This window comes from Rhinatrema bivittatum, chromosome 8 (assembly GCF_901001135.1).
Source record: "Rhinatrema bivittatum chromosome 8, aRhiBiv1.1, whole genome shotgun sequence".
Lineage (NCBI taxonomy): Eukaryota > Metazoa > Chordata > Amphibia > Gymnophiona > Rhinatrematidae > Rhinatrema > Rhinatrema bivittatum.
The window spans coordinates 210,021,810-210,049,337 of record NC_042622.1 but is presented as its reverse complement, the minus strand read 5'-3'; the positions used below and the strand labels follow the sequence as shown (position 1 = coordinate 210,049,337).

The 27,528-nt window shown below is 46.1% G+C and overlaps 1 protein-coding gene across 1 annotated transcript in view; it reads right to left on the bottom strand.

Annotated features, from left to right (window-relative positions):
* The window catches only part of ELN (elastin), a 208,687-nt gene that overhangs the window by 125,164 nt on the left and 55,995 nt on the right, over positions 1-27,528 (bottom strand). Inside the window, exons 4-6 of the mRNA XM_029613541.1 lie at positions 16,956-17,015; positions 11,764-11,832; positions 5,295-5,327 (exon numbers count right to left, since the gene is read on the bottom strand). Of these exons, the coding sequence (XP_029469401.1) occupies positions 5,295-5,327; positions 11,764-11,832; positions 16,956-17,015 (162 nt within the window). The remainder of the gene's footprint in view (positions 1-5,294; positions 5,328-11,763; positions 11,833-16,955; positions 17,016-27,528) is intronic.

The following is a 27,528-nucleotide window of genomic DNA, read 5'->3' as shown; positions in this document are numbered from 1 at the left end:
GCCTAGACCTTGGCCTCAATGCTGGGACCAGGCCTCATTGCTGGGCTCTGGTCCAGGCTTAGGCCTCGGTGCTCAGCCAATGCTAGGTCCCAACACTGGTTCTGGGTAGTATTTTGGATAGGCAGGTCCAGCCAGGGCCAATGAAGGCCTGTTTTTGTTTTCTTTAAAATGGCATGAATATGAATACACCCAAAACTTTTTATAGAAGTGGAAGTGAAGGAAAGGATCCAACCAGAACTACAGCATTACTCACAGGTACCATTTAAAAAAAACAACTCTATATTGGACGGAGTACCCAGTGGACGGAGTCCGGGCAGTGCCTAAATTTCAGTTGGAATACCTGTTAGAGGCTCTAAATTTCAGAAAGGAATAAGGGGAACCCAGTAACCGAAAGGAGGGGCCACATAGTTGCTGATTCAAGTATTTATTTCTGGATTGTGGATTTATCGAAGGATAAGTGTCAGATCTCTATTATTTCACAAGTGCTTCAATAAAGACTTTATGGTGGAACACCATTCAAGTGTCCCTTTTGTTGTTTTATATGCACTTGGTGATTGACACACAACACTTCTGGCCCTGGAGGATGCTTCCCCGCCTACTTCCCCGCCTACTTCCCCCATCCCTCCCTGCGATGAAGAATCTATGAACAGGGCCCCTATATTTTTGATGACTGACCCCTGTGAATCTTAAAAGTATTCCCCGAGTTTCGGGTTACAGGTAGTTAAGCTCTCTCCGTTGCCCTCTGCCCGCTCTCCCTCCCTCCCTCCCCCAGATGTCTGCTCCAGAAATTGTGCTGTAAATTCGGAGATGTTTGTGAGACAGGATGAATCCCTCTGCCTCTGCTCAGTTCCTCTCCTCCAACATCTGGAGCTAATTGGCTTCTCCCGCGTGCCCAGGACACACTGGGTTCCACTCCACTGCAAAGGGTCGGCGGGTGAGTTCACAGCTAAACGTGGTTTTGCTTAATGTATGATGCAACAAATTCCTTTCTTTTCTTTTCTGTCCAGTAGCCGAAGCCTCATTATTAACTTTATTTGTCGTGTGGGAGAAGAATCGCTGAGGTCCATCTTCAAACGCATTTACCCGAATAACTGAGAAGTTTTCTGGCTAAATGAAAACCAGGCCTCAAATATAGCTAAATTCCAGCCAAGTAACTAGTTAGCTGGCTAGAATGTGGCCAGATAAGTCAGGGGCGTTCCAGGGATGGTCCAGAGGTGGTCCAGGGAGGAGCTGAATTAGCCAGATACGTAATCCAACCGACTCCAATATTCAGAGTTAGCTGGAAAACTTATCTAAGTCTGGTCATGCTGCAGACCTGTAAATTCAGCAGCACAGCTGAGCCACTGAATGTACAGCACTAATGAGCCGGATCAGTTTATCCGGCTAACTAACAGAGCCACACAGTGGCTGTATATGGATCTTTAAAATTCTCATGGTGCATTGGTCTACAGGTGCATCAGCAAAGTTCTCCACGGAGAAAAGCAAGAAAATGTGGGAAGGAAGAAGAGAGAAACAGAGGGAGGAAGAGAGCAGGAAACAGAGAGAAAGAGAGAGGGGAGGGTGGAGGTGGGGAAAGAAATGTAATTAATATGGAGAAGCTTGCTCTTAGCACTATCCCAGGGCTGCCGGAAATCCCCCATCCCTGTCTAGGACAAGCTAGTTCCTAATATGAAAACACAGACTTCTAGTACAGGGTTCAGCAATGTTTTTGGTATCTGTAAGATGCTGAAGTGCCAAGCCAACAAAATGTGAGCATGGGGAAGGGGTATATAACTGGATGAATTGCATGTTGTTACAATGAATAAGCAGACATCAATGGGTTTCTTTTTTTTAATAGTAACTACATTTTCAAAAGTACAAAACTTAACAAGTAATATAAATGCTTTCCAACAAATCAAAGCTGTCACCTCCTTAGTTCTCTACTTCCCATGTAACTGGTTGGTCCCTGACCTTTCCTACCACCATAATTCCACAGTGCACCCCTGTCCCTCTCTCCTGATGCTCCGAGGGTCCGTTCAGTGGGCACCACTCTGAGACCCCTCTGTGCAACCTGGGTGCCAACAGCAGAAGCCTGGTCCAACTCTACCGGTCTGTACCCACCTGTGGCCTCTCGGGGTCAGTACCACAACTGCCCCTTTCCCCATCAAGCAACAAATCAATGAGTATCACGGCAAGAATGCATTTGTGCCAAGGGGGACAGACAACCCCCGAGGACAGAATGGGAGCACGGCAAGGCCTGATTCATTTTTTGGTTGGTTTGTTTACTCAGAAAAGGCCGCAATCTGTGAACACCACTTGTCCTGGCCACGTCCTTGAATACGAGGAGGGGGGGAAGAGCTTACACATTTACAATTACATGTAGGCCAAGGCAAAAGGCCCGAGCGCTAACACCGAGCACTGAAATTCAGCGCATGGTTTCCTAATGCCACATGCACATTTTTTTTTTAAACTCCCAATGCAGTAAGCTGCTGTTATGTTAACGTACCGGGAGTTAAAGTATGTTCGAACAAAACAATGTACGCACAAACCCGAGTTAAAAGGTGTGCTCAGTCAGCACAGGCTGAACGCACATTTTAAATGGGGGAGGGGGCAGGGAAGCGTCCTTACGGCTTTTAAACGATTACAAAACACCAAAAGTAAATGTGCATACAACTGGGAAGAAAAGATTTCATCTTGGAGGAGCAGAGGTGGGCCGAGCCCCAGGGAGGCTATGGGTAGCCGGGGCCGCATGGCGGTGGGACATATCCCAGGAGAGCGGCAGGAGGCAGGCGGGGGAAGAGGAAGCAGTAGGTGGCAGCGGGAGTGCACCCCATGGCTTGAGAGAATGAGCAGGTCTACCCCGTGCCCGATAAACGGCCGTCGCCTCCTCCTGGCGTCCGTCTCCCGACAGCGACTGGCGTTATCGCTGCAGGCGAGGACAGAGCCAGCCCCGCCCATGGCAGCTGCACCGGCGACGTGGTGCAGCGGGGAACGCCACCGCGCCCGGGGGCTCAGAGGGGGGTCCTGAGCAAAGCTTTTTTTTTTCACACGGATGCCCCGAGCTGCTAGTGAAGTAGGCAGCACAGCACTGAGGCGTAGGCCTGGCAGGGCTGGACCTCCGGTGCTCCTATCCATGTTCTGGCACCTGAAAAATGACATTCCTGGGGAGAAGGAGCAGCGGAATTTGGCAGAGCAAGAGGACCTGTTCCCCCGCCCCGCCCCCCCCTTCTGGGTCCCAACAAGGGAAAGTAAGGAGAAGGCGTAAGAACTCTGAACCTTGGGACTTAAGGTAAGAGAAATGAGACTTTACTTAAAAAATTGGGAAACCGTCAGCCTACCCTCCAAATTCTGGAGGAAGCTCCAAAAACTACCCCGTTAATTGGAATGGATCAGGAGAAAGCAACATAAATTGACATCGAAAGCAAAACTAAATGAAATTGGGAGATTAAAGTCACACAACTGTCAAAAGATCTAAAGCTGTAAAAAAAGGATTTGTAAATAACAAGAACTGTTACTGAATCATTTCATAAACTCTCCATGCTTAATCAGTAAAAGTTAAGCTGGAAACCAAATCAGCTTCCAGCGCGATTATTAGTGCCGTATACAATAAAACTTTAATGTGGAATTTATTGAACTAGCAGGGCCTAGAAGATAATCTTCTCCCTGACAGAGAATCTTGAGTACTTTAACAACTTAACCCTTATCTGGGGTGTGGTCTCTGGGGTCCTATGACGGGACTCTAGCCCAGGGGTTACATTTATTTATTCTGCCTCAGGCTTTTTAGTCTCACCCTCTCATCATTAAGGAAGTAATGAGAATTGTAATGCTAAATTAATTGGCCAGATGGGCTAACTGGATGGGCCATATGGTCTCTTTCTGCCATCGTGATTCTGTTTCTTACCTGGGAGCTTGAGAGAGATACCCTGAGCGTTCCATCACCCAGAAGCCTAACATCTGGTGCCTGCCTGAGTGGCAGAAACACTGCTGCTGCATTGGGGCCTAGGCCAAGGAGCAGCCACCCTTGCTTTGACAGGGCCTGAGCTGAGGGGAGCTGCTGCTGCTGCTGCTGCTGCTGTGTTGGAGAACAAACTGAGGGAATAGTTTCTGCAGTGGCTGTTCCCAGGCCAAGGTCAGAAGAAGCCATTGCTGCTGCAGCAGGGACTGGGCCTAGGGAAGACTACTGTGACCTGGCAGAGGGTGGAAATGCCCCACTTTGAGCCCAGGCCAAGAGGAGCCATGGCACTTCCAGGGGAGAGGCTGGAGGGAAGAAGCTGCGAAGGGCAGGGCTTAGGTTGAAAGGAGGGAAACTGGAGGGAGGAAAAGGAAGATTTGGAGGATGGAGAAAGCAAAGAGTCAACAATTGGGAAATAAAAAGCAAAATAAGCAACAAAACAAAAAGTGCAAAAAATAGACAAAAAAAATTAAATTTCCCTGGCTCCTAAAAACTTGTGGCAGGCTCTCAAGTTTTTAAAATATTTTTCCACTACTGTCAAGGAGCGAGCCCCACCTTACCTCTCAAAGATATACCTCTTTTTCTCTAAACACAGGTTTATCTTCTTGAATGCACCCGCAAATACTGCCTCTTTTATTTGCAGTTCTGCATATCTCTCACTAGTCTCCTATCCCAGCACTGTCCCTCCATCCTAACCCGACACACAGAGCAAGGAAGTCAGGACACATTAACATTCTAACTCTATCTTTGGAATAAGTCAACCTAGAACTATGTGTGATGAGGCAGCACTGTCCCTCCATCCTAACCCGACACACAGAGCAAGGAAGTCAGGACACATTAACATTCTAACTCTATCTTTGGAATAAGTCAACCTAGAACTATGGGTGATGAGGCAGCACTATTTCTTCAACCTAACCCAACTCAGAGATAGGAAGACAACATTCCCATGCAGTCTCTTCATACTTCCTCAGCACAAGAGATTTGAAGAGTGAGACATCAAGAATTTAGTACAATCTGTTCATTTCAACTCAACAGACAGAAAAAGTGAGACATCAACATTCCATCACTATCTCTTCAAACTACCTCAACCCAACAAAAAAGATGGGAAGAGTGAAAAATCAACAATGCACTAATTGCAGCACTTTTGCTCCATTTTAACACAACATACACTTAGAAAGGCTAAGACATCAATGCTCCTGCACCACCTATCCATCCTAACTCAACAAAGAGATAATGACGAATGAGATGTCAACACTTTAGCTAGTACCGACCCTCCATTCTAATCCACTTGTCAACCGGGAATCCAAGAGACGAACATTTCATGACACTCTAACCCAGAGAACAAATATAAAATGCTCCTTACCTGGTTTGGGAGGTTTGACTCCAGCCCCAATACCTATGAGAATTAAAAGGAATGCTAGAATAAACTTCAAGGTCATAACTGACTTTATTGACATAAACAAATTGTGTGAGGCAGATTAAGGAAGCAGAGAACTGCAAACCTCATGGGGGCAACTCTGAATGAGATAGGTCAGCATTATCATTATCAACCAGTCTTACACACTTTATCACGCACTGAATTATTTGGACTAACCTAAATATTTAAAGTTGGTACTAGTAAAACATATTTATATTGGTTTTGTTATTCTGATGTAGGGACTTTTTTTTTATCACAAGTTCTTTTACTGCCATTGTTTTCAACTTTTTGGGGAAAGAATATGGAACATTATCTCAATAATTTTTTAGACTTGACAGCGACACAACTTATCAGATTGTAATGTCAAGGTCTTATGTACTTAAAGGTCACCAGACAAGGGGAAAGTCATTTACAGTAACCCAGGTAGGGCTATGGTCTGTGGGTAAAATATATCCGCAGACTTGAGCCTGAATTTTCAAAGTGGGCTTAATGCTCAAAGGTTTGCTTTGAAAATTTGCAGGTTGTGCTGGCTACACCCGGGCACATAGATGCAGGGACAGACACGTGGAAGCTACATCTGCTCAGGAGGAGGCATAACTTACTGTGCATACTTTCAGAAATTTGAGAGTATGCTCGAAAAATCCAAATTCCACCCCAGCTCCACCCCGCCCCCAAAACACCTAGTTGGTATGTGTGCAGAAATACATGTGAAATGATGTTTTGTGCATAATTTTATGCGCACAACTTGCCAGGGCTGTTTTCAAACTGCATTTTCTGAAGATAATTTTCAAATGCATTTATGCAGATATTTTACAGATGCAAATGGTCTTTTTGAAAGTTACCCCGGGGGTTGTGCGCAGAAAAGCATCCGTGGAAGCAGTTCTGCACATACTTTTACCCTTTCTTGAAAAAGATGTCCTCAGGGTGGTGCTAGGTTGGGGAAACCATTTACGTATGCAGCTGGCTGCTGTCTTGTGCTGTGAACGCCATTCAGGGGTGTCACAGGTCCGGGTCCGAAGGGGAAGAAGTTAATCTTCAGAGCCCCTGGCATGATCACCAAAACAAGATCAAGGACGCTAAACGCGGTGTTCAAACTAAAATCTTTACTGCAGCTCAAAGGGAAAAAAAAAAACATCCAGTCCAGCATCGTAAAACATGAATTCAGCATCAAACCAATGACCCCAGAGAAAGATAGGTTCTCTGTCCATGTCTCTTGCACCATTAGCCATAGCCAAAAAAATTCCCAAAATGTGGGTCAACTCTCGATTTGTAATCCAAAACCTCTCCTCCCTTCTTTCAGCTTCTCTTCACCCCAGCCTTTCGCTTTCAGCCTGGGCGAAAAGAACTTCTGATCCAGTCTTTTGGGATGAAGTGTGTGTGTGTGTGTGTGTGTGGGGGGGGGGGGGGGGTGCCCGCCCTTCCCTATGGACTGATCTTCTCAAAGTCCAAAAATCATGGAATTAAAATCCTGAGGGGGGGGGGGGGTCTCCATCTTCTGACTCTTCTCTCTTCAAAAAAATCTCCAGCCATTCAATAACTATCCTGAAATCCTAAGGGGATCGCCAGCTGCTGACCCCCTCTGGTCTCTCCTTCCCTCTGGCTCTTCCACCTGCTCCTAACCCTCTGAGTATGCTCCAAGAAGTCCGTCCCCCAAAAAGATGGGGTTTTGGTTATGGGAGGATTAAAAAATGCCTACAGATGGAAAATTACTGGGGACTGAATTTAGTGCTACGTACGTACTTTCTGTTTTGGGGAGAATGTGTGCAAATGCAGGCGGACGCATCTACCCCAGCTCCTCAGGCAGACGTAAATGTGTGGGAGGACGCCGCGCATGGCTCCGGGTACGCCCGCTAGTTTTCAAAGCAGATTTACACGCGTAAGGTCCATTTTGAAAATTAGGGCTGAAGTCCGCGTGCACTTTATACGCGCAGCCCTACACGGGCTGTTGTAAAATTATCCTCTATGCACGTCAGTGCCTTTGAAAATTACCCCCTTAATCATCACATGTTGCTATCTCTTCTAAAGAATTGGAGAGACTGCAGTTGATAGGATGTTCATTATGGGTGAAACACCCCATGGGTGGTTACAGGTATGAAAAAACAGTCACCAAGTAATGTGATGTTGGTAAACTGTTTCAGGTATGGAGATTTGTAGATAGATATTTAGGCACACAGCGTTGAGTCCTGTTGCTATTGTAGCTGAGCTGCTTATTATGTTGGTTTATACTGCTTCAATTCTCCTGTGCATATCTGGTTTTGATTCTTGTATTTAATTCTTTTTCTGTCTTGCAATTTGTTCTATTGTTACATAAGAACATAAGACATGCCACACTGAGTCAGACCAAGGGTCCATCAAGCCCAGCATTCTGTCTCCAGCGGCGGCCAATCCAAGTCACAAGTACCTGGCAAGTACCCAAAACATTAAATAGATCCCATGCTATGAATGCCGGCAACAATTGTTGAATTACTTATACCCATTCAAAAGACTTGGACTAATAGAAGGAGTGCTAGAATAATTGCACAGCAACAGAGTGACCGCAAGATGAAAGGGGTAAAGCTCTATTAAGATCTGCTGGAGGCCGATATTCAGCGCTACTTAGCCAGATAAGTATGGACTTATCCAGCTAAGTGACAGCGGCTGAATATCTGGTCCTGTTCAACGGCCACCACTTCACCAGATAAGTACTTATCTGGCTAAATGGTGGGCAGGATATGGACGTAACGGGAAGGAGCTACTTGTAGGTCTAACATAGCCGGATAAGTTTTATCCGGCTAACTAGCAACTTATTCGGGTATATTCAGCGGCATCCTGTGTGAGTTAGCCGGATAAGTCTTATCTGGCTAATTCACTTAGCTGGATTTGTTTGAATATCTATTCCATGGCAACTGTAACAGTCGCAACATTCAGCTGAAGCAAAGAACCTGAAAACTGCAATAGAAAGATCTGACTGCCCCTTGACAAGACTGTAGGTGCCCTAACAATCATTATCAAGGCAGACTGGAAATCCGGCTCTGGGAGGAGGGGCTGTGTTATAAGTCAGGGCTCACGGAGGTCTGCCGCGGTCAGATTTCACTATGATGCATCTCAGGAGGGACCTCCTCCACTTCCCCATCTTTTGGAGAGGGACCCACCCCTTCACTCCTATCACTAAGAACTAAATTCAACCCTGGTATTAACCAGCAATGTGGAAGATAAATGTGGTCTCTTTGCTAATGATGTAGTGTTAGCCCTGGCTAATCCTGTCAACTCTATATAATTTATTCCAATGCCTGTTAGGTGCAAAACTGCTGATCTTTGACAACTGATCTTTGAAAGTTCCATGTTTCACTGCAAAGAGACGTGACAGCATAAGGACACCGAGGACATAGCATGTGCCAGGCCCCTGACGTCTAGTGGTCTCCTTTTACATGTGTGGGCACTCGTTGGGAGTCAGGCAGCACAGTATTGACTCCCCTACAAGCATTCTTCATGCACGGCAGTTTAAAACGACAAAACATACGAGCAAAAATGTCAAATTAATAAAGCTGGAGAGGAGAAATATAAATTAAACTCTGCAATAATTAGTGATACATTGAAGAGAGTATAAAGATTATAAATCAAAGATTACAGATACAGCCATAGAAGCCTGTGTGATTTCCTGCTTGGATTACTGCAACCTGCTTTACACTGAGCCACCAAACAAACTAATCTGGCACCTACAACTCATTCAAGAATGCAGCAGCTTGAATGCTGTGAAATGCAAGTACATTTGAAAGGATCACTCCTATCCTAAAATTGTTGCACGGGGTTCCAATACTTCATCGAAGAAAGTTCAAAATGCTGGTGCTAGCCTTTAAGGCCCTCAAAGGATGTGCACTGCACTACCTAAGCAGTTGCCTTACCCCATATATATCTTCAGTACCACAGTCCTACCTAGTTGTACTATATTAACACCCAAAGACCTGCACCCCATGGCAACCAGAAAGAAAACCTTCTCAGAAGCAGTTCCAACCCTATGAAGCTCTACCACTGAACATCAGACTAATGCCTAACCTGCTGGTCTTTAGAAAACCGTAACACCGCCTACCACACGAGAAGGGCGCCTTGTCCCCAGAAGACAAATTCTGATGCAAACCTGCTCTTAATTAAGACTAGTCCATGCAAAGCAATCGTGCTTCAGAGACTTTAAATATGGATTCCTGGTAGGTAGCTTATCCAAGATGTAGCAAATTTGCTGTCTGACACTTTAAATATGAGATCCCCAGGACTCATCTTCATATGCTACTGCCTACTGTGGTCATTAAGAGGTACCCTAGACCACTAGAAGACTAACTGAAAACTAGACTAAACAACTCCTAGTCATTTTCAATTCTGGTTTCCCTTCTTCCTCTCTTCCCATGCTATTACCTATGGTGCCTTATGTGTTCTAAATTATTTGTACTTTAAATGTAGTTGTTAGCTAGAGAGTCATATCTTATGTACTTGAAGATAGTTCCAAATTATTTATCCTAAATGTTTGTACTTTGAAGGTAGCTTTTATCTACTATGCTGTACCTCATGAATGCAGATCTCATCTTGTCGTAATACACTTTGAGCTCTGCTTGTAAGAAAAGTGTGCAATCAATAAACCGTGATGATGATGATATGGGGCTCTGCATGTGTGGCTATTAATGCACAGATATGTATTACCAGTAATGACAGTGCACTATTCACAGAGCACTTTACATGCTTAATTCGGAGGTAGGAGGTAGCCCTCAATATGGCTATAAGCACTGGCATCCAGAGGTGCTCCCGGGGGTGTGGTTTTAAGTCGGAGGGATGAAGAGTTAGTGTGTAGATGGACATTTTCAAGTCTTCACGCCTACTTTTCCAGCAAAATTCTACCCAGCGAAAAAGCAAGGTGCAAGTGGCCACACGTACTTTGTACCCGCGGCCAGTTTCAAAGAAAACACATGCACATACTTTCGTCTTGAGAGTTGGTGGAGAGCCTGCAGGTAAACGGTACACACTGTCCTTGACCCAGTGTGGTCAGTTTGAAAATTGACCTCTTCCTTATCATCCTACTAGACCGGTCCAGATGCTTGGGTCTATGCCATCTACTAGCGGATGAAGACAGAGATCACAGCTCTTGCAGTGACATCATCTCTAGTATATACAATGGTGCAATGTAGGCAAAAAGCCTGTACCGTGCTTCACTAACAGATCTCTACTGGGGAGATGGTGCTTGTTTTCCCTTACTGGGCACCCACCCTCCTTCTCCCTTGAGTAGGGCTTGATAAGTGGCTCCAGAACAGTAGGATTCAAGAAAAGGAAATTAACAGGTAAGACTAAATTTCTCCATTATCTTTAGATAAGAGCCTTTGGCTAGACTTAACACATGAGTATTATCACCTGCTTTCTAAAGGTTCTTGTGTCGTCCACCCAGAAAGAGTCATAGGTTAGTGTTGGACATGCCAAAAATTCTACCTGACGATAGAAGTGTCCATCTGAGATTTATCTCTCCAGTCCAATCCCAATGTTGTTGCATGAGGGCTTGCATGTGTAGAACTGTATCTATGTGTGTGTGTGTGTGTGTGTGTCACTGCATGCATGTCTGGATTGAATTAGTTGCATGCATGCAAATATGAGGTTATGAGTATGGGTATACTTGTAGAATTGTGTCCACTGTGCAATTCCAAACCTGCTAATGACCAGGGTCACTTCTGATAGTTCTTAAGAGTATTTTGGAATTGCAAATCTTGCATTCTGTATAGGCCGACTTAAGACTATAAATCCCCAAACGATCCGAAAAGGCAGTTGAGATATCACTGACACAGAGTATGTCTCTCAGAGGCCTTAGAGTTAGTTACCGTAAGTGGTCTGGTTAGAGTATGTATGTATTTATTTATTTTATTTATAGACTTTTCTTTGCCGACATGTCTGTATGTATTTATTTATTTATAACAATGTCTATCCTGCTGATGTACAGTATTTGCATGTTTGTGTGAGCGGTTCTTATATGATTGTATACTTCTATAGTTTGCATGCACATGAATTTGCATAGAAGTTTATATCAATGCATATGTATTTAATCACATGCGTGAATGCATGTTCTTGTTTGTATGGCTGGCATGCCTTTATATATTACTCTGTATTTGTGTGTGTGTGTGTGTGTGTGTGTTTTATCAGAGCTGGGCTGCATGATGTGCTGATGACAATCTGCAATCCCACGGGTCACGATCATTATTGGGGGGGGGGGGGGGGGGTTTGGATCATGATCTTAGGATCAACGATTTTTCTCCAATTTGACCATTCTCACCAGGAAAAGCCTTTAACCCTGGAATCGTGATTGAACATTGCGGTTCGGATCAATGTCTGTGATCAGCACGATCATGGAGGACTGGTGATCTGCAGAGCAATCGGTCCTTCTCTCTGTGCAGGATCTCGCATTACTCACCTGCTCCTATGCTGCCAGCTCCTACTCCAGCTCCAGGGTATAGACCTGCTCCACCGATGCCACCAATTCCTGCAAACAGCAGTGAGAGCGTGAACGTCATTGCAGCCAACTCCTTCCTGACACCAAACCTCAGAGAATATCCCATTTAGGGCTGCCAGCTTCCTGGCCTGGAGTCTCCAGGAATTTAAAGCCCAGCCTTCGGAAGATTGTTGCAAGCATTAATACTGGAGAAAGCACAGTAGGGACTTTCCAAGCAAGACCACTGATTGATGATTCATGCTATCATATTATTAGCGCCGTTACAAATGTTCCTGTGCACTGCAGTCAAGGTTTAAGGAGAAAGACTCTCAAATCCAGGAGATCCAACTTTTGGATGCTAAATATAATAACATTCAAATGTTTTTGGTTTATGCAAACTCTGTTGTATTAATTTCGACTGATAGCACACAATGGTTTCTGCTGAACACCATACATTCCAACTTTTTTTTTTTTTAGTTTAATGAGTGCATTTCGAATGCAGCTGTCATTTTGTGATTGGATAGGCTTTCATTTTACCAAGCAAATTCCAGTGGCCCACACAAATCATTTAAGCATGCATTACAAATAAGACTTACAGTGTTACCAGCGATTTTTCACTATGGCTTATATTTACCATGCACATGGAGAAATGTGACCCAGACACAGGTGTTTTTTTCTATACAGCATCAAGTTAGGAGTCAATTGCTTTCTCCATAGGTAGGGCCCTTCATTTTCGTTTTCTTATTTTTTATTTTTTTTTTATATTTCCTGGGAATTTATCAGGGTTAATTATGACAAGAACAGAAAGAGGAGAAAATCAGTTGGGGGGAAAAAAATGACTCATTTTTCTGGGTAAATATCGGAGTTTATTTTGGTGGACAGCACATATTCTCCTACCCACCCACTCAGCAGCATCCCCCATCTCTACCCCCATCCCTTGCCTGGCGGGTTCCCCTTTCTCCCTGCCCCTAACAAGAACCGCCCTCTCGCCTTCCCCCCCTCTCTACTGCAACAGTTTTCGTCCTTTACTGCTGACGGCTCCAGGCTCCTCCTCCCTGGGTCTTGCTGGGGCTCCCGTGCTCTGATTTTGTACAGACCAGGGAGCCCGCGGGGGAAGGGGGTTCTGGTATTGTGGGGGAAGGGGCCCACTTCAAACGCCGCATGAGCGGCACCATTCAGCAGGCGCTTTGGCTGGTTAGGGAGGAGACGGGAAGGCAGAGCTCGAAACGTCACATCAGGGAGCGCTTTCATGGGTGGGGGGGCTTTGAAAGGCAGCACCTGCTCTGGCCCCCATTGGCTTCTAGCAGTGGTGGGAGGCCTTGAAGTGCTGCATCCAGAGTGCTCTTTAATCGTCCTAAAATTGGGGTGAAAATCGGTTTAAATCAATTGTCATTTTTTGGAAAAATCCTGGAATTTATTGGGTGAAAATTGGTTTAATGAAGGACCACATCCACAGGAAATCAACAAATCTTGTTCAGCCCAGGCCTGAAAGCCCTGTGATGTCCCAAAACTTCCCAAGTACAGGTTCACTCAGAATCGGCAGGCCTGGCTCCATCTCTTTTAGGATTCAGATTAATACATTTGCTCTGCTGGCCCATGAGCTTGTCACTGTATATCGGTTGCTATTCCCCTTCCCCATTCCCTCCCCTCCTAAATCCCCCGCCTCCTCATCAGAAACCCTGCTCCTTCCTCTGGGCCCTGAGGTTTTGGATAGCCTTCTCCTTGCCTCAGGTGACTGATTCTCTCTCCATTTTCAGATCCACTGATGAAACCCATCTTTCCTCCCGTGTCTTCTGATTCTTTGCCACTTCACCCTGACTGAAATCTTTGCACAGTCCAGTAAGTAGCTCCTTGGTTAACCTCCTCTCCTTCATTAAACCTTCTCCTTCACATCTATATCGCTGTATTGCCTGCAGCATGCGCAAAGCATCTTGGGAAACTGTACAGCCTGGCTTGAGATGGCTCTGTCTCAGGTCGCTGGAAGATGGCTCAACCAGGCAATAACATGCATCTCTCTCTGAAAAACTACCTTCTATCATCTCCTTCCTACTCCCTCTCGCAGCTTCTGCCTGCTGGTCTACGGGTAACCAGGGTGCCTTGTGGGATCGGTTGCTTTATTAACTCATTGTAGATCATCATCTTAGCATTTCCAGCCAATAAGCCTGCAGTTCCCATGTCCTGCTTGACTGGGTTCTTGTTGATCCTCAGTAAGCCACAAGATGGAGCAGGAGACCGTACCATGACTATAGGTAATGTGGTCGCCTCTCGCCTGACCTAGACTGCGAGGTGGCAAGTTTATGACACGGATAAGAAATGCAGGCAGAATTCCTCTCTGGCATTCTACTGATCCCATGGAAATCCCTTTGGGATTTTTACAAGCAGATTTAATAAAACAGGTATTGGTTCTTTTTTAAATTTTTCCATAAGAGCTTTCCAAAGGTGATCATTAAAACTAAATGTTACGAGGCCTCCAGATAATACAGAAAAATTTATTATTGACTAGTTACTGTGCCCAGGATTTTCTGTGTACCTGTCACTCCTTTCTCAGTGTCTGTGAGGGCCGGGTCTTTGCCAGACCTGAAGCAAAGCCCACATAGGGTTATCATCATCAGCTAAGGGTTGCAAACTGGCTCCACTGAATATTCATGAGAAAGATTTGCATGCACTGCCTCCATTGTATGCAAATCTATCTCATGCATAATCATTGTGGATATCCTGAAAACCTGTCCTGTTTGTGGCATTCGAGGACTGGAGTTCGCCATCACTGCCCTAAAATGATTAGTTTATTTGCATGATATACCACTTTTCAATAACAGGAAATATTATATATACACAATATAATGCATGACATAGAATAAAACTAAACAACATATAAAAATCAGCAAGCATAATACATACATCATAAATACAGAAATTACAAATATTAAAGCAATTAAAACATAACCTAATGGTGATGGGTTCTTAGTATTATGCTTGGCTGATTTTCTGAATATGTTCTTTGGATATTTGACATGATGATTTATACTTTTTCTTTCATGCATTTATTACATATTATTATGATACTTTTTGCTTTTTTATTGTTTTACACCACTGTGAAAAGCAGTTTATAAAACTTGTAAATAAATAAACAAACACATTCCCAGGAGAGAGAGACCAGTCCTTGGTTTCAAATGTATATCACAATGCAATATGGTATTTGTAGTCCCTGCTTCTAGCATGAGAAATCAGCCCTGCAGGTACTAGAAGGCATCAGGAAAAGCTGTCAGAAATCCAGGCATGGCCTAGTATCCCTTTCTTTGACCTGGGTCACTTGGCAGATCTGTAGCTGCCTTGCCTCTGCTCTTCAATGAGTTTTACTAAGGGGAAAATTAATTAATAATAAACTAATGTTTTTCAAGCAGGTACAGCTTATAAGTAACTGAATTTTCATGAAATACTAAATTGTTTAATAATTCCTTTCACACTTCCCTTATAACCTTCAGATCACTCTCAGGGAGTCCAAGGGTCCCAGTTCAAGATGAATACATTTGAATTCCTTATCTATATGAAAGTAAATAAAATGTGAGTCTGGCAGTACTGGGCATGCCACACAATCAATTGCCCTGCTGGAACCAGAGAGATATTTCCATTCTCTGTACTCTCAGTCCTGTCTCCTCTCCTGCTGTTCTGTCAGCGACCTCTCCTCGGTCTGCAGACAGAACCACCTGTGGGTACCAGAGAGATATTTCCATTCTCTGTGCTCACTGTCCTGTCTCCTCTCCTGCTGTTCTGTCAGCGACCTCTCCTCAGTCTGCAGACAGAACCACCTGTGGGTACCAGAGAGATATTTCCATTCTCTCTACATCCTCTGTCCTGTCTCCTCTCCTGCTGTTCTGTCAGGGACCTCTCCTCAGTCTGCAGACAGAACCACCTGTGGGTACCAGAGAGATATTTCCATTCTCTGCACTCTCTGTCCCGTCTCCTCTCCTGCTGTTCTGTCAGCGACCTCTCCTCGGTCTGCAGACAGAGCCATCTGTGGGTACCAGAGAGATATTTCCATTCTCTGTACTCTCTGTCCCGTCTCCTCTCCTGCTGTTCTGTCAGCGACCTCTCCTCAGTCTGCAGACAGAACCACCTGTGGGTACCAGAGAGATATTTCCATTCTCTGTGCTCACTATCCTGTCTCCTCTCCTGCTGTTCTGTCAGCGACCTCTCCTCAGTCTGCAGACAGAACCACCTGTGGGTACCAGAGAGATATTTCCATTCTCTGTACTCTCTGTCCCGTCTCCTCTTCTGCTGTTCTGTCAGCGACCTCTCCTCGGTCTGCAGACAGAACCACCTGTGGGTACCAGAGCGATATTTCCATTCTCTGTACTCTCTGTCCCGTCTCCTCTCCTGCTGTTCTGTCAGGGACCTCTCCTCAGTCTGCAGACAGAACCACCTGTGGGTACCAGAGAGATATTTCCATTCTCTGTGCTCACTGTCCTGTCTCCTCTCCTGCTGTTCTGTCAGCGACCTCTCCTCAGTCTGCAGACAGAACCACCTGTGGGTACCAGAGAGATATTTCCATTCTCTGTACTCTCTGTCCTGTCTCCTCTCCTGCTGTTCTGTCAGCGACCTCTCCTCGGTCTGCAGACAGAACCACCTGTGGGTACCAGAGAGATATTTCCATTCTCTGTACTCTCAGTCCCGTCTCCTCTCCTGCTGTTCTGTCAGGGACCTCTCCTCAGTCTGCAGACAGAACCACCTGTGGGTACCAGAGAGATATTTCCATTCTCTGTACTCTCTGTCCCGTCTCCTCTCCTGCTGTTCTGTCAGCGACCTCTCCTCAGTCTGCAGACAGAACCACCTGTGGGTACCAGAGAGATATTTCCATTCTCTGTACTCTCTGTCCCATCTCCTCTCCTGCTCTATTGCCAGTGCACCCCCACATCCCCATATTGTGGTCAGAGCACCTCACATGTTAACAAGGAATCATTCTTACTATAATCAGGTTAATTACCCCATAGAGCATTTCACATGCTAGCGTCATTAATCAAATAATAAATGCTGTTACATTCACCCCCTGCTGGACTTAGGACCTTTGCGGTTTCTAAAGCTCCTGTACCTCCTCATCTTCGGGTAATTCCTACGTAGGTCCCAATGACAGTATCACAGCCTGCAAAGCCTTCAGTGCCTGGGCTGCAGAGCCTTACCTGGGTAAACTCCCCCTGCCGGGAAATGCCCGCCTGCCCCGGGCACAGCTCCAGGAGCTCCTGCAAAGCAAAGAGAGAGAACTGATGGATAACAGCAACACCACTTCTGGCAAAGCTACTCTCAAAATGAAAACCAGTCAGCTGGCGAGGGCCAGGGAACCGTGGGCTCTCAGCAGCTCCTAGTCTGTACCATCACTGGCTAATTCTCATTTTGGTCCAGTACAAGGGATCACAGCCTGCAGAGAATCTTATAATAAGTGAAAAAAACCAAAAACATCTCAAGTTTCTAAACAGACGAGAGCACGAGAGAGGGCGAGACGGGCCCAGGTTTTACAGTGATACTCCGGGAGAGGGAGAGACAGCAGCACTCCTGCAGTGATACTCTGTGTGTGACCGGGAGAGACAGGAGCAAGAGAGAGGCCTTGTGTGATGGCTCCCTGATGACAGCTGGATGGGTGGGAGCAAGGAGAGAGGCAGCACTGTGAAAAGCTGCCAGCCTATGGGACGTGTAGGCCATGGAAAGGAGGTCTGAAGCTTTGAGCACCCCACTTGTGAATGAATCACGTTTCCTTCCTCCTGCAGCAGGTTGCATGCTGCTAAAAGCCTGCCGCCTACAAACAACAATAAGCAGAGCGAGGAGTCTGGATTCAATTAGGAAAAATACAAACCCCCCTTTTGAAAGGGCCTGAGCATCGGGCACGATCTCGAATTCCAGAGCAGCTGATCTCAGCGCCAGAGGAATTTGCAGAACCGGTGCCTGATAACAAGCTCCCTCCTGCCAAAGGAATGAATCCTGGTCCTCGTGCTGTCCCCAGTCCATCGCTCCTGCACATCTCCCTCCCGTCCACTCCAGCTCACACTGTCTTCTCTCCCCCTCTCTCTCCTTTTTATGTCCCTTCCTCTCTTCTGGTTTTTCTTTCATTCCTTCTCTCTTTTATTTTGTCACCCTCTGTCATTCCACCTCTATTTCCTTCTCTAGTTATCTCTCCCTTGATGTCTCTTGCTCTCTATTTTCTCGCTCCATCGTTCTTTCTGTCTGTGTAGCCCGTTGCATCAATCCTGCCATGTGTATGTGTGTACTGTGTGTATATATATATATCTTTACTCCCTCTCTACAAAGTTTGCTAATTTGTACCTGCCTAATGTGCAGCCACAGATCTGACTAGCCTGCAGCCTTCTCCCTCGGCGCCCTTGTCACTCTTGTCCCTTTGTGTCTCTCCCATGCCGGCTTGAATTCTGTCACTGTTTTGACTCCTCCTACCTCTGCTAGGTTCTAGGTGTCTCCTGCCCTCTCAGCAAAAACAAATATTTCCTCTCCTTCCTTTTGAGCTTCTCTCCCTTCAGCTTCTTTCCCTTACATCCCTGAGCTTTTCATTCTATGCCAGACGCTACCTTCCGGTACCTGACGGAAGCCTGCCAGATATTTGAATATTTGTATTAAATCTCCTCGCTCCCTCCTTAGCTCCTTGAGTTTTCTCTGGGTATGGACTGTAGTGCAAGTCATGCACCATTCTCCTAATCCTCACAACTCAACAGAATTTCTCCAGAGACCTGGGGAGATGTAAATATTTCCCTCTTTCTACCAGTGAGCTCGCTTTTCATGCACCCAAGTACCCCCCATTAGCTTCCCCGAGCTGCTTTATTGCATTGATTCCTTTTTCTGACTGGGGACTGCTAGCTCCTCCCCTTCCAAATGATATTTAAACCATTATGTTTTTGCAAGCCGATACATCATTTAGGATTATTTTGGGATTAAAGCTCAGTTGGCAAAACTCTTGACCATTCTTCCAATTTTTTTTTTTAAAGCAATCCACTCCCTCTGGCTTGTCTTCTCTGCTGCAGAGTTTCATATCATCTGCAAACAAGAAAACTCCCTTCCACAATGTTGCTTATTAATTGAAGGGCCCCTTGCTTCACTGAAAGGGCTCCTTACAATTTTTTTGACACAAGGCGTGGCTTCTGCCAGTCGGCGGCATGCAGAAGAAACCCCTGTAGGGACTGGAGTGTGGGCATGGATCGAGATCCTGGACTTTTCTCCAAAAGCAACCCAGAACAGCGAAGGAGAGAGGAAGCATTCAGCCTTGCAGGAGCAGGCCGGGGGGAATTCAGAGGCTGCCACGCGTGAGCTCAACAAACGACCTTTTCTATCCAGTTCAGGCCCTGTAAGTAAGAGCTCGTAGGGGAGCACATCCCTGGGAACCAGTGAGTAAAAGCCCAAAGGTAGTCCAGGGTGTGTGCACATAATACTGCAACGCTACCTTAGGGGATCTGACAGTATCCTGAGGGTCCAGAAAAGATTTTATTTCTGGGGCTAACTCTTCTGCCACTTCCCCAAATTTTTTAGACCCAAGGGGTGGATCCTTTCTATGGGGGGGGGGGGGGGGGGTATAGCCTTCTAGGTCCAGGCGGGGTAGTGCCTTCCCTTTGGGTGCTGATAACATGCTTTTTGTGATGGGGCTGCAGGGAACAGGTAGGACACCGTATAATACTCTCTTCTGTGATTCTTCCAAATAAATAAATGTCCAGTCAAACGGAATAACTGTTCCTTTACAGCTGCACACTCAAACTAGGGATTTCCTATGCAGACTCTTCTTCCTTTTCTTTGTGTATCTGTCCTCGGTACCTGATCCTGGGTTGCAAATTTATTCCTCGGGGAGTGAGAGAAAAAGGCACCCCAGATGAGCAGGTAAATCCCTAAGTGTGTGGTGGGTCCCCTGAGCCTCAAAATCGTACCCGAGAGCCACACGAGTCTGGTTCTGTCCCAAACCTGGAGATCCAGATTGGGGGGGGGGGGGTGTCTCCAAAGCTCTGACCTCTGCCCCTTGGATTCCTTCTGAAGTGACCCCCCCCCCCTTTCATTCATACAGGTCTGCTAGTGACCAGGCAAATACAGCCCAGCTTCCACCGTCAGGACGCGAGGAGGCACTGAGCCTCCTCGCGAACCAAAAACGGCAAAGCACTTTCAAAGTCCTCTGCCCAGGTGAGGAGCCACTGCTGCCCTTCCACTTCAGGGGAAGGGGTACACAGGTCGGCTCACCCCTGGCCCCTGGATTCGGGTTTTGTCCCTCATCAAAACGGGGCCAGAGTGTCACACAGGTAAACTCCGGAAAAAACTGCCCAAAAATGTAGTTAAAGGCTCTTGATCTTAAACTGGAGGCAAACCCTGACAGGCAAGGCTGCACTGTAGAGATCTCCTAAAAAAAAAATCAACCATCTCCCAAAACCCAGCTCCTTACGCTCCTGAGCCCCTCCCCCTCCAAGTGAACTAAGGAGCTGCCATTCAGAGCCAGCCTCAAGGGGAGGTACTGTAAGGAAATGGAATATCTAGGGCCATCTAGTGGAGACCAGCAGGTCTCTACAATACTGTGCTGGAAATAGCAAGTAGGTGTAAATTACCTTGGAGAAAGGGAAGGACTTTCTTACTCAAGTAGTATCTTCACTGCAAAAACCTTCCTTCTAACAAAGAGCTGTACACTCTGTGGCAAAACCGTATCTGCTATCTACTGCTAAGTAAAAGGAGAAATCTTTGGTAACACAAATCCAGAGTGCTGTGTTTTATTTTTTATATCAAGTGGAGTCAATAATGAGATAGTGATTATATTCCCTCTGCTTGGGGACTCAGGAGATTATTTTCTCTCTCTGCATCATGCCCCCCCGCCCCCGAAAGCTACCATTCCGATCACTGTTGTTGAGATCGCATTGTTGCACTGATGTAAAGAGAACATGCGCAAATCCAGTCCCAGAAACACTTCCCAACAGGCCTCGACACAGCTGGACTTTGCCGTAATAACACTGGCTGCTCTCCAGGGCCTCAGAGTACTCAGTGTCAGGGTAAACGCAGACAGAGTCCGGCAGTGCCAGAGACACTGAACTGCGAGGACCTCGGCACAGCTCTGTGATGGGATCATTACTGCCATCCCAGTCAACCCCACTCTTAATCCGACAGAGAGCTACACAAACACCCCCCCCCCACACACACATATACACAAGGATTCCTGCTATTCCATTCAGCCCTCATCTTGCAGAGCTGCATGCATACTCGCCCACTCACACAAGCATCCCTGCTAGCCCAGCCAATGATTATACTGTATATCCCAGTCCTACACACATGCATACTCCAATCCTACAGACAGCAACACACTTGCACACGAAACACATACAACACTACAGTGTCACACACACAAAAAAAAAAGTAAATTGCAGAGTCTGAAAATGCCAAACTAACAAAAATTTGGAACCTGCTGGATACTCTTGCTACCATGCTCACACAACACTCCTGAAGCCAGATGCTAAATTCATGCATCCTCTGATGCATCCCACTTTCAGATGGCTTTGTAACCACTTGGTTGGAAGAAGGGATATGCCGTCCACTTCCAATGAAATACACTGGACTAGCTAAATATTTTTACAGGTTAGCAGGTGAAAATGAATTTCTTTAGCTAAAAGTATGAGATTCTTCCTCCAGATGTGGAGCAACCCTCTGTCATGGAGCCCCTCCGTTTGGTTACGAATATGGAGAAAAATATCATCCAGTCCAAACCTTTTTTTGGGGGGGGGGTTTACATCAAACATCCCAAACCGTCCCTCAAAATTGCATTTGAAGGTTGCCCATCCCATCCCCTTCAGATGCCAGATGACTGGTCCCATTGCCTGAATTAGCCAGTCCATCATGGCGACAAGCAGAAACAATGAGCTGGGCCGGCCAAAGACAGAAAACGCCCCCCCCCCCCCCCCCCCCCATAAATAGGCTACGGAACTTTTCTATAGTTCTAGAATTCTGTGGAAACTATAGGGGATGAAACAGGAGACATTTTCTAGTGCCAGGATGCTCCTTCCTATGGAAAGAATTTCTTTTGTAAGAACATTCCTCCCGCACGTATCACGACCCCCTGACTCCAGCTCGTAAATAACAGGCCAGAAAGTCCTAGCCGTCAGTTCCACTTTCAGAGATTTGGGTATTGCAAAATCTTTTTTTGCTTTGAAAGAGAGCGGTATGATTAAGCAATCATGGATGATGGAGGGACTGTTAACACCCTGGTGGGAGGAGGTGAGAGCCCAAGTCAGATCCCCCTCCCCTCCCCCACACACAGGGTAATAACTCCCGAAAAGTCCCTGACCTTGGAGGCGATTATTACTATGATAAAGCTCGCGCTGGGGTTACATAAAGCTGAAATAACCGTTTCCTGAAGTTAAGAATAGTTTTATAATTGCCGCAGCGAACATTCCGTTGACTTTCCAGGGCCTTGCTAGCGGGATAATGGATGTCTGAAGTAAATAGAATGTTGGGCGCCAGCCAATCAGAGTGCAGGATTCCTAGCCCATTGTTGCAGACGGGGCTCAGGAGGCTCCTAATACGCTGCGTCCGGCGCTGAGACGCAGGACCCGACACGTGTGGTGTTGGAATACAGGGGACGGTGCTGGTACGTATTATGGAGGACAGGATGTGAAAAAACGCCTGGCACGCTTCCAGGTTCTGAGGAGCGTGCACAGTGCACTCGACACCACGCCGGAATCTCTCTTAATCCGGGTCACATTTCACGGATTTCTCCTCTTTTTCAGTTCCCCCGGTGCCATGCAGGGCTTAGTTGTACTTTGGAGAATGAGACACTGAATGATCACAGGGAATTAATTCTTCCAGCAGCTCACAAGAGCAGACTACCTTTTCGGAAAGAGTTCTGGGGGGGTGGGGGTCTCAGTATGGGAAGATAGCAGGGACTACAAATCACAGTAAATCTGGCATGGATACCGTTTTCCAGAGGGAGATTCTATATACAACCAACAAATAAAAATGGACTTTACAGCCGTCTGTCCTAAGCGATCCCCTACAACTTCCCCACAGCCGAGCTTCCTGCACCATTCTCTTATACCATCCTTTACAGCTCCCCTACAGCCAGTGCTCCTATATCCTTCCCACAGTCAGCGATCCTGCACTATTCCCTACAGCGTTCTTCCTAGCCATGGATTACAATAATCCAGTTCAGAGCTGCATACTGTGCCATTTAGTGAAGACTTAGTAGGACTTCCTCTAACAGATCTCTTAATCCTAGTGACTGCACAGAGAAACTGCTTAAAGCTAATACATGGAAAGAAGTTTTTACACTGAGAATGGTTAAATTATAGAACTGGATCCGTTCCATCCTCCTCAGTAAATTTGTTTACAATCATGTTGGAAAAGGATTTTTTAAAAAAACTATTTATGAATTTCAAATTATACACGCAAGAGACATCTTGATAAAAGAAAACCACAATAATCCAGTACATAATTAAATCATGAAAACAAATTGAAAACCTAAATCCTGATTTCTAGACCACATATGGGGAAGACGTTAAAAAGCAAAAAGGAAAACAAGGCATTTTCCTAATTTGATCCCACTCTAGGGCTGCTTTAAACAAGCTGTAACCGATCTATTCTGAAGAAAACCTTCAAGCTGAATAGAGTCATAAAATAACCTCTTGCGACTTAATAGTACATGTGCATGGCGATCTCAAAACACAACCCTCTCTCTCTTTAACATAAATAATTTCCTGCACTGCTGAGTTTCCCTAACTTCATCCTGGTGCAGAGATATCTTATGTCCCAAAAATGAAGTAACCTTGAGTTGAAGACATAATCTGAGTGTTCACTGTTTATCAGACTCTCAGCCCTCTCTTTAACCACACAATTAGATTGTTCCAAGAAATCCGAGAGATCAAAGGAATCTGAAGCGACATGCCCTGTTTCTCTTGAGGAAACAAGATTAGATTCAGCAAATAATATAATTTATTAATAGAAGGAATTACTTTCCTAGAAACTCTCAAGAAATCTAAGTATAACGCTTTCAACATTTCCATGGAAGGAATCATGGGGCACCTAGGAAGATTTTAAAATCTTAGATTTAATCTCCCGTTGAAATTCCCTCGATTCTCAGTTTCTTGATGCAGTAATAGATTGTCCTTTTTTCCTGACAAAAGTTACTTAGCGTGCTCTTTTATCACTTGAGTTCGCATTAACGAAGGCTGTGACACCTCCCACAGAATAGAGCACCAAATCTCAGGGATGGAGAACTTTCCAGCTGGGTCCAAAGAACTTCTAAAGCTGTAACCGCAGGTTTCTCCATCTGAGTGTGAGAATGCACAGGAAGAGAAGCCACCAGTCCAGCAGCTGAGGGGGAACTCTCCATCTAGAGAGGGAGAAGGAGCACCACCTTGAGCGCTCAAATTCCTCGCCACAGTTCCGATCTAGATCAGACTGCTATCCTGTGAAATTTGTGGACCACTGGGGCTCAGAAATACCGATGTAGATATATCACCAAGCATAGAGGGATTAGCTCCAAGTGCTACTCGCTCCATATGGGCTTGACATTGAAAACGGAAGCGCTCTAAAACAGGCGGGGATGTCAAAGAGGCAGCAGAAGGCTCAGATGGGAAAGCCTTTACGGTACCTTTCCTTCCCCGGGTCACCTTCAGAGCACAACGGGATCTGTGGGCGAGGTCCCAAATCTGGACACCACTACTCCCTGCAGTTTTAAGGATCCCACAGGCTCTGATGTCATCAGGAAGGGATGACTGCAGTGGTGACCGGCCCCCAGCACAGCCCACAAAATCTTCCCAGCTGCACACCCACCCCTCGCAGACCCCCAATGATGTCAGAAGGGAATGACGGCAGCAGGGCCCGATCCCCAGCACAGCTGGAACGGAAGAGTTCCTCTTGACATGGTTTTCCCGGTTGGAAAAGTTTCTAGGAGTTGAAATTAGGGGCACCAGTGAGTGCTCAAATTGAGATTCTAATGGATAATGTCTGGATTCAGCACCTCTGCTCCCATCAGATACAATTTTTGAGGGGGGGGGGGGGGGGGGGGGTGGGTGGGTCGCAAAATTAATCTTCAAGTATTTTTGTTTTGTTTTCCTCCAGATGACCACAAAGAGTCACACGCTCTTGGGGAATTTGAAGAAGGGTGACCTTGATGTCTACATCCAGTCGAGCTCTGGAATGATTCCGAATGTATGGTGTAGGGTGAAACCTGGGACCGACTAGCCACAGTCAATACAGCAGGGAGCACAACCCCCACCATCTCTTCCAAGAACCTTTTTTCCAAAAGCTAAACACATCTGCACAAGAAAATCCAAGAGCCAAGATTGCTTAGAAAAATAAATAGGAGAGACCTTCTGCGTGTGCTGTCAAACAATATTTTCTCTACTTCACATGATGCCTGGAGTGAGTGCTTCAACCAGAAATCAAAGATCTGTGGCAAAGCTGAATTCCAAAGCATTATTTTATTCAGTCCAACCTAGTCCGCACCTGTTTTTCCAGTTTCTCTCGTTGAGCCACAGGGTTTCCAAATTTTGCTTCCAATGATAATTTCTCAGAGCTGGCAGCTTTGAAGTCAACCTGAGTACGGCGTTGAGGTTGCTGTTTGATCTTTCAACTTGAATCCGTTTACCCAGTCCCGGCTCTGCCCCACTGCATGCCTAACATTCTTAGGGAAATCAGAACGGCATCTCCATGCATGCAGTGGGGCAGAACCAGGACTGGACCAGCAACTTTGGACTGTCTTGGTGAGGTGGCCTTGTGGTCTAATTTAAATCAAGAACAGCCACTGGGTGCTTATCGGGGAAGGAACTTAAAAAAAAAAAAAGTGTTGCCCAGAAAAGGGATGCAATGAAACAACTAGGCAATCTCTGAGCAAAAACAACTAACAGGTGGACTCACCCACCCTTCCCTATTATAAGGACAATCTGTACTTCTTCTGATCACTTATTAAAGACTGCCTGGACCTCAAATGCATATCAATGGTGCGTATCTCACTTCTGTCTCTCAGACTGGTATGTTCCTCGGTGCGGAGATTCCATCGTGATATTACCATTTTCCCCCCAGTATAGGATGGGCAAGGGTCATTTCAAAAAAATCTGCAAAATTAACAGAGGGACATCACTAGTCCCAGGAAAGAAAAAGGCAAGAGTCTGTGGATTTCTGGATGCAAATACTGCACCAAAATGCAAGGAAGAAATGATTTTAGATTAGCTTTACCCAGGACGGGAGCAGTTTCGGTCTGCAGGAAGGCTGACCAGCCACAGACTGAACACTGCAGCAGCGCAGTTACTGAGGAGTAGACCCGGACGAGGCACCGGCACGGCGGGACTCAACGGCATCCCTTATGCGGGGTCCCCAGGAGCCTCTGGGGGGGGGGGGGGGGGGCAAAGATCTCCAGTTGCCATATAAGAAGACTTGGGGAACTTGAGGCTGGATCAGCACATAGAAAATGCATGATCCAAGAAAAATCCTGAAATGTCATTCTTTTTCCATCTCCATGTTTCCACTGGCCTTAAGTCTATACCCCCAACTTCTGAGATTTCCACTGTCACAGAGCCATGAACTGGAGAAAAGGCTGAGCTTTGCAGTGAGAAATTCCATAACATGGGTCAGTACAAAAGGCTGCATGAAGCATGGGTCATCAATCTGCCTCTCCTGAGCCACCAGTTGGGCATTAGCCTTTCCCTCACTGCTGCTTTTCACACTTGGACTCAGGTTTGGATGGGTTTTTTTCTCAGGAAGCAGACAGAACAACCCACTGCCCCGGGAAGGGAAGGAGCTTAGATGGCTCCCTGCAGTGAAATATAAACCCAGATGTACTCATGGGTTTTTTTTCCTCATTTTGTGTCTATGGAAAGAATTGCTTCATACATCCGACCCATATTGGCTGGGATCGGGGACACAGCTGTACAGGGCTCCAGAGGGATCTGCAATTGAGGACAGATATTCAGACCTCTTTACAGTCCTTGCTTAGAACATGTACCCTTGACGGCAAGTCCCACTGGAGCCCTGAACAACTGTGTCCCCCAGCCAGACACCGTGGGCCTGATATTCAGCGCTGGCCGTTTTAATATCTTAGCCAGGTATAACTAATCCGGCTAAGTTTCGAGGTATATTCCACAGCACGGCAAAGCTGAATATACGCATATATGTCCGCTCTACACTGGATAAGTCTACCTGGCTGAATTTAGACCTGCTTTATGGGGCATCTAATGTTAGACATAAACTTATGTGGCTAACCCTGAATATCGCTAGTTAGCCATATAAGTTATACGGCTAACTCGCTCCGCCCCCGATCCAACCAGTACACGCCTACCTTTTGTGCACATAACCTTTTAGCTGTGTACGGGACTTATACAGCTGTGCGGCGGCTGCTGAGTGCAGGCACGTATTCAGCGGCAGTTGCGGCAGGTCCCGCTTATCCGGCCAAATAGCGGCGAACGCGCTTTGAATATTGGGCCCTGAGCGTCAAGATGTAAGAAGCACGACTTTTTCAGGATATCCAGAGTCCTCCCAGGCAGGGAAGGCCGCCGCGTAGAGGGATATCGGTGAGAGCGTGGGATGATGTTTCAGGGACACCCGAGTGGATATGGGATCCACCTGCTGGAGAAGAGACAGTACAGCGTCTTCCGGAAGAGACTGCAAACCTAGCGAGCAGGAGGGCTTTCAAGCAGGGACACTGGGAGTGGGTGAAGAAAACCCTAAGGTACGTAAAAGTACCGTACTTAGCGAAATAAATCTTTAAACACTTATAAAGAAATGGGGAAAAGAGCAACATCTGGG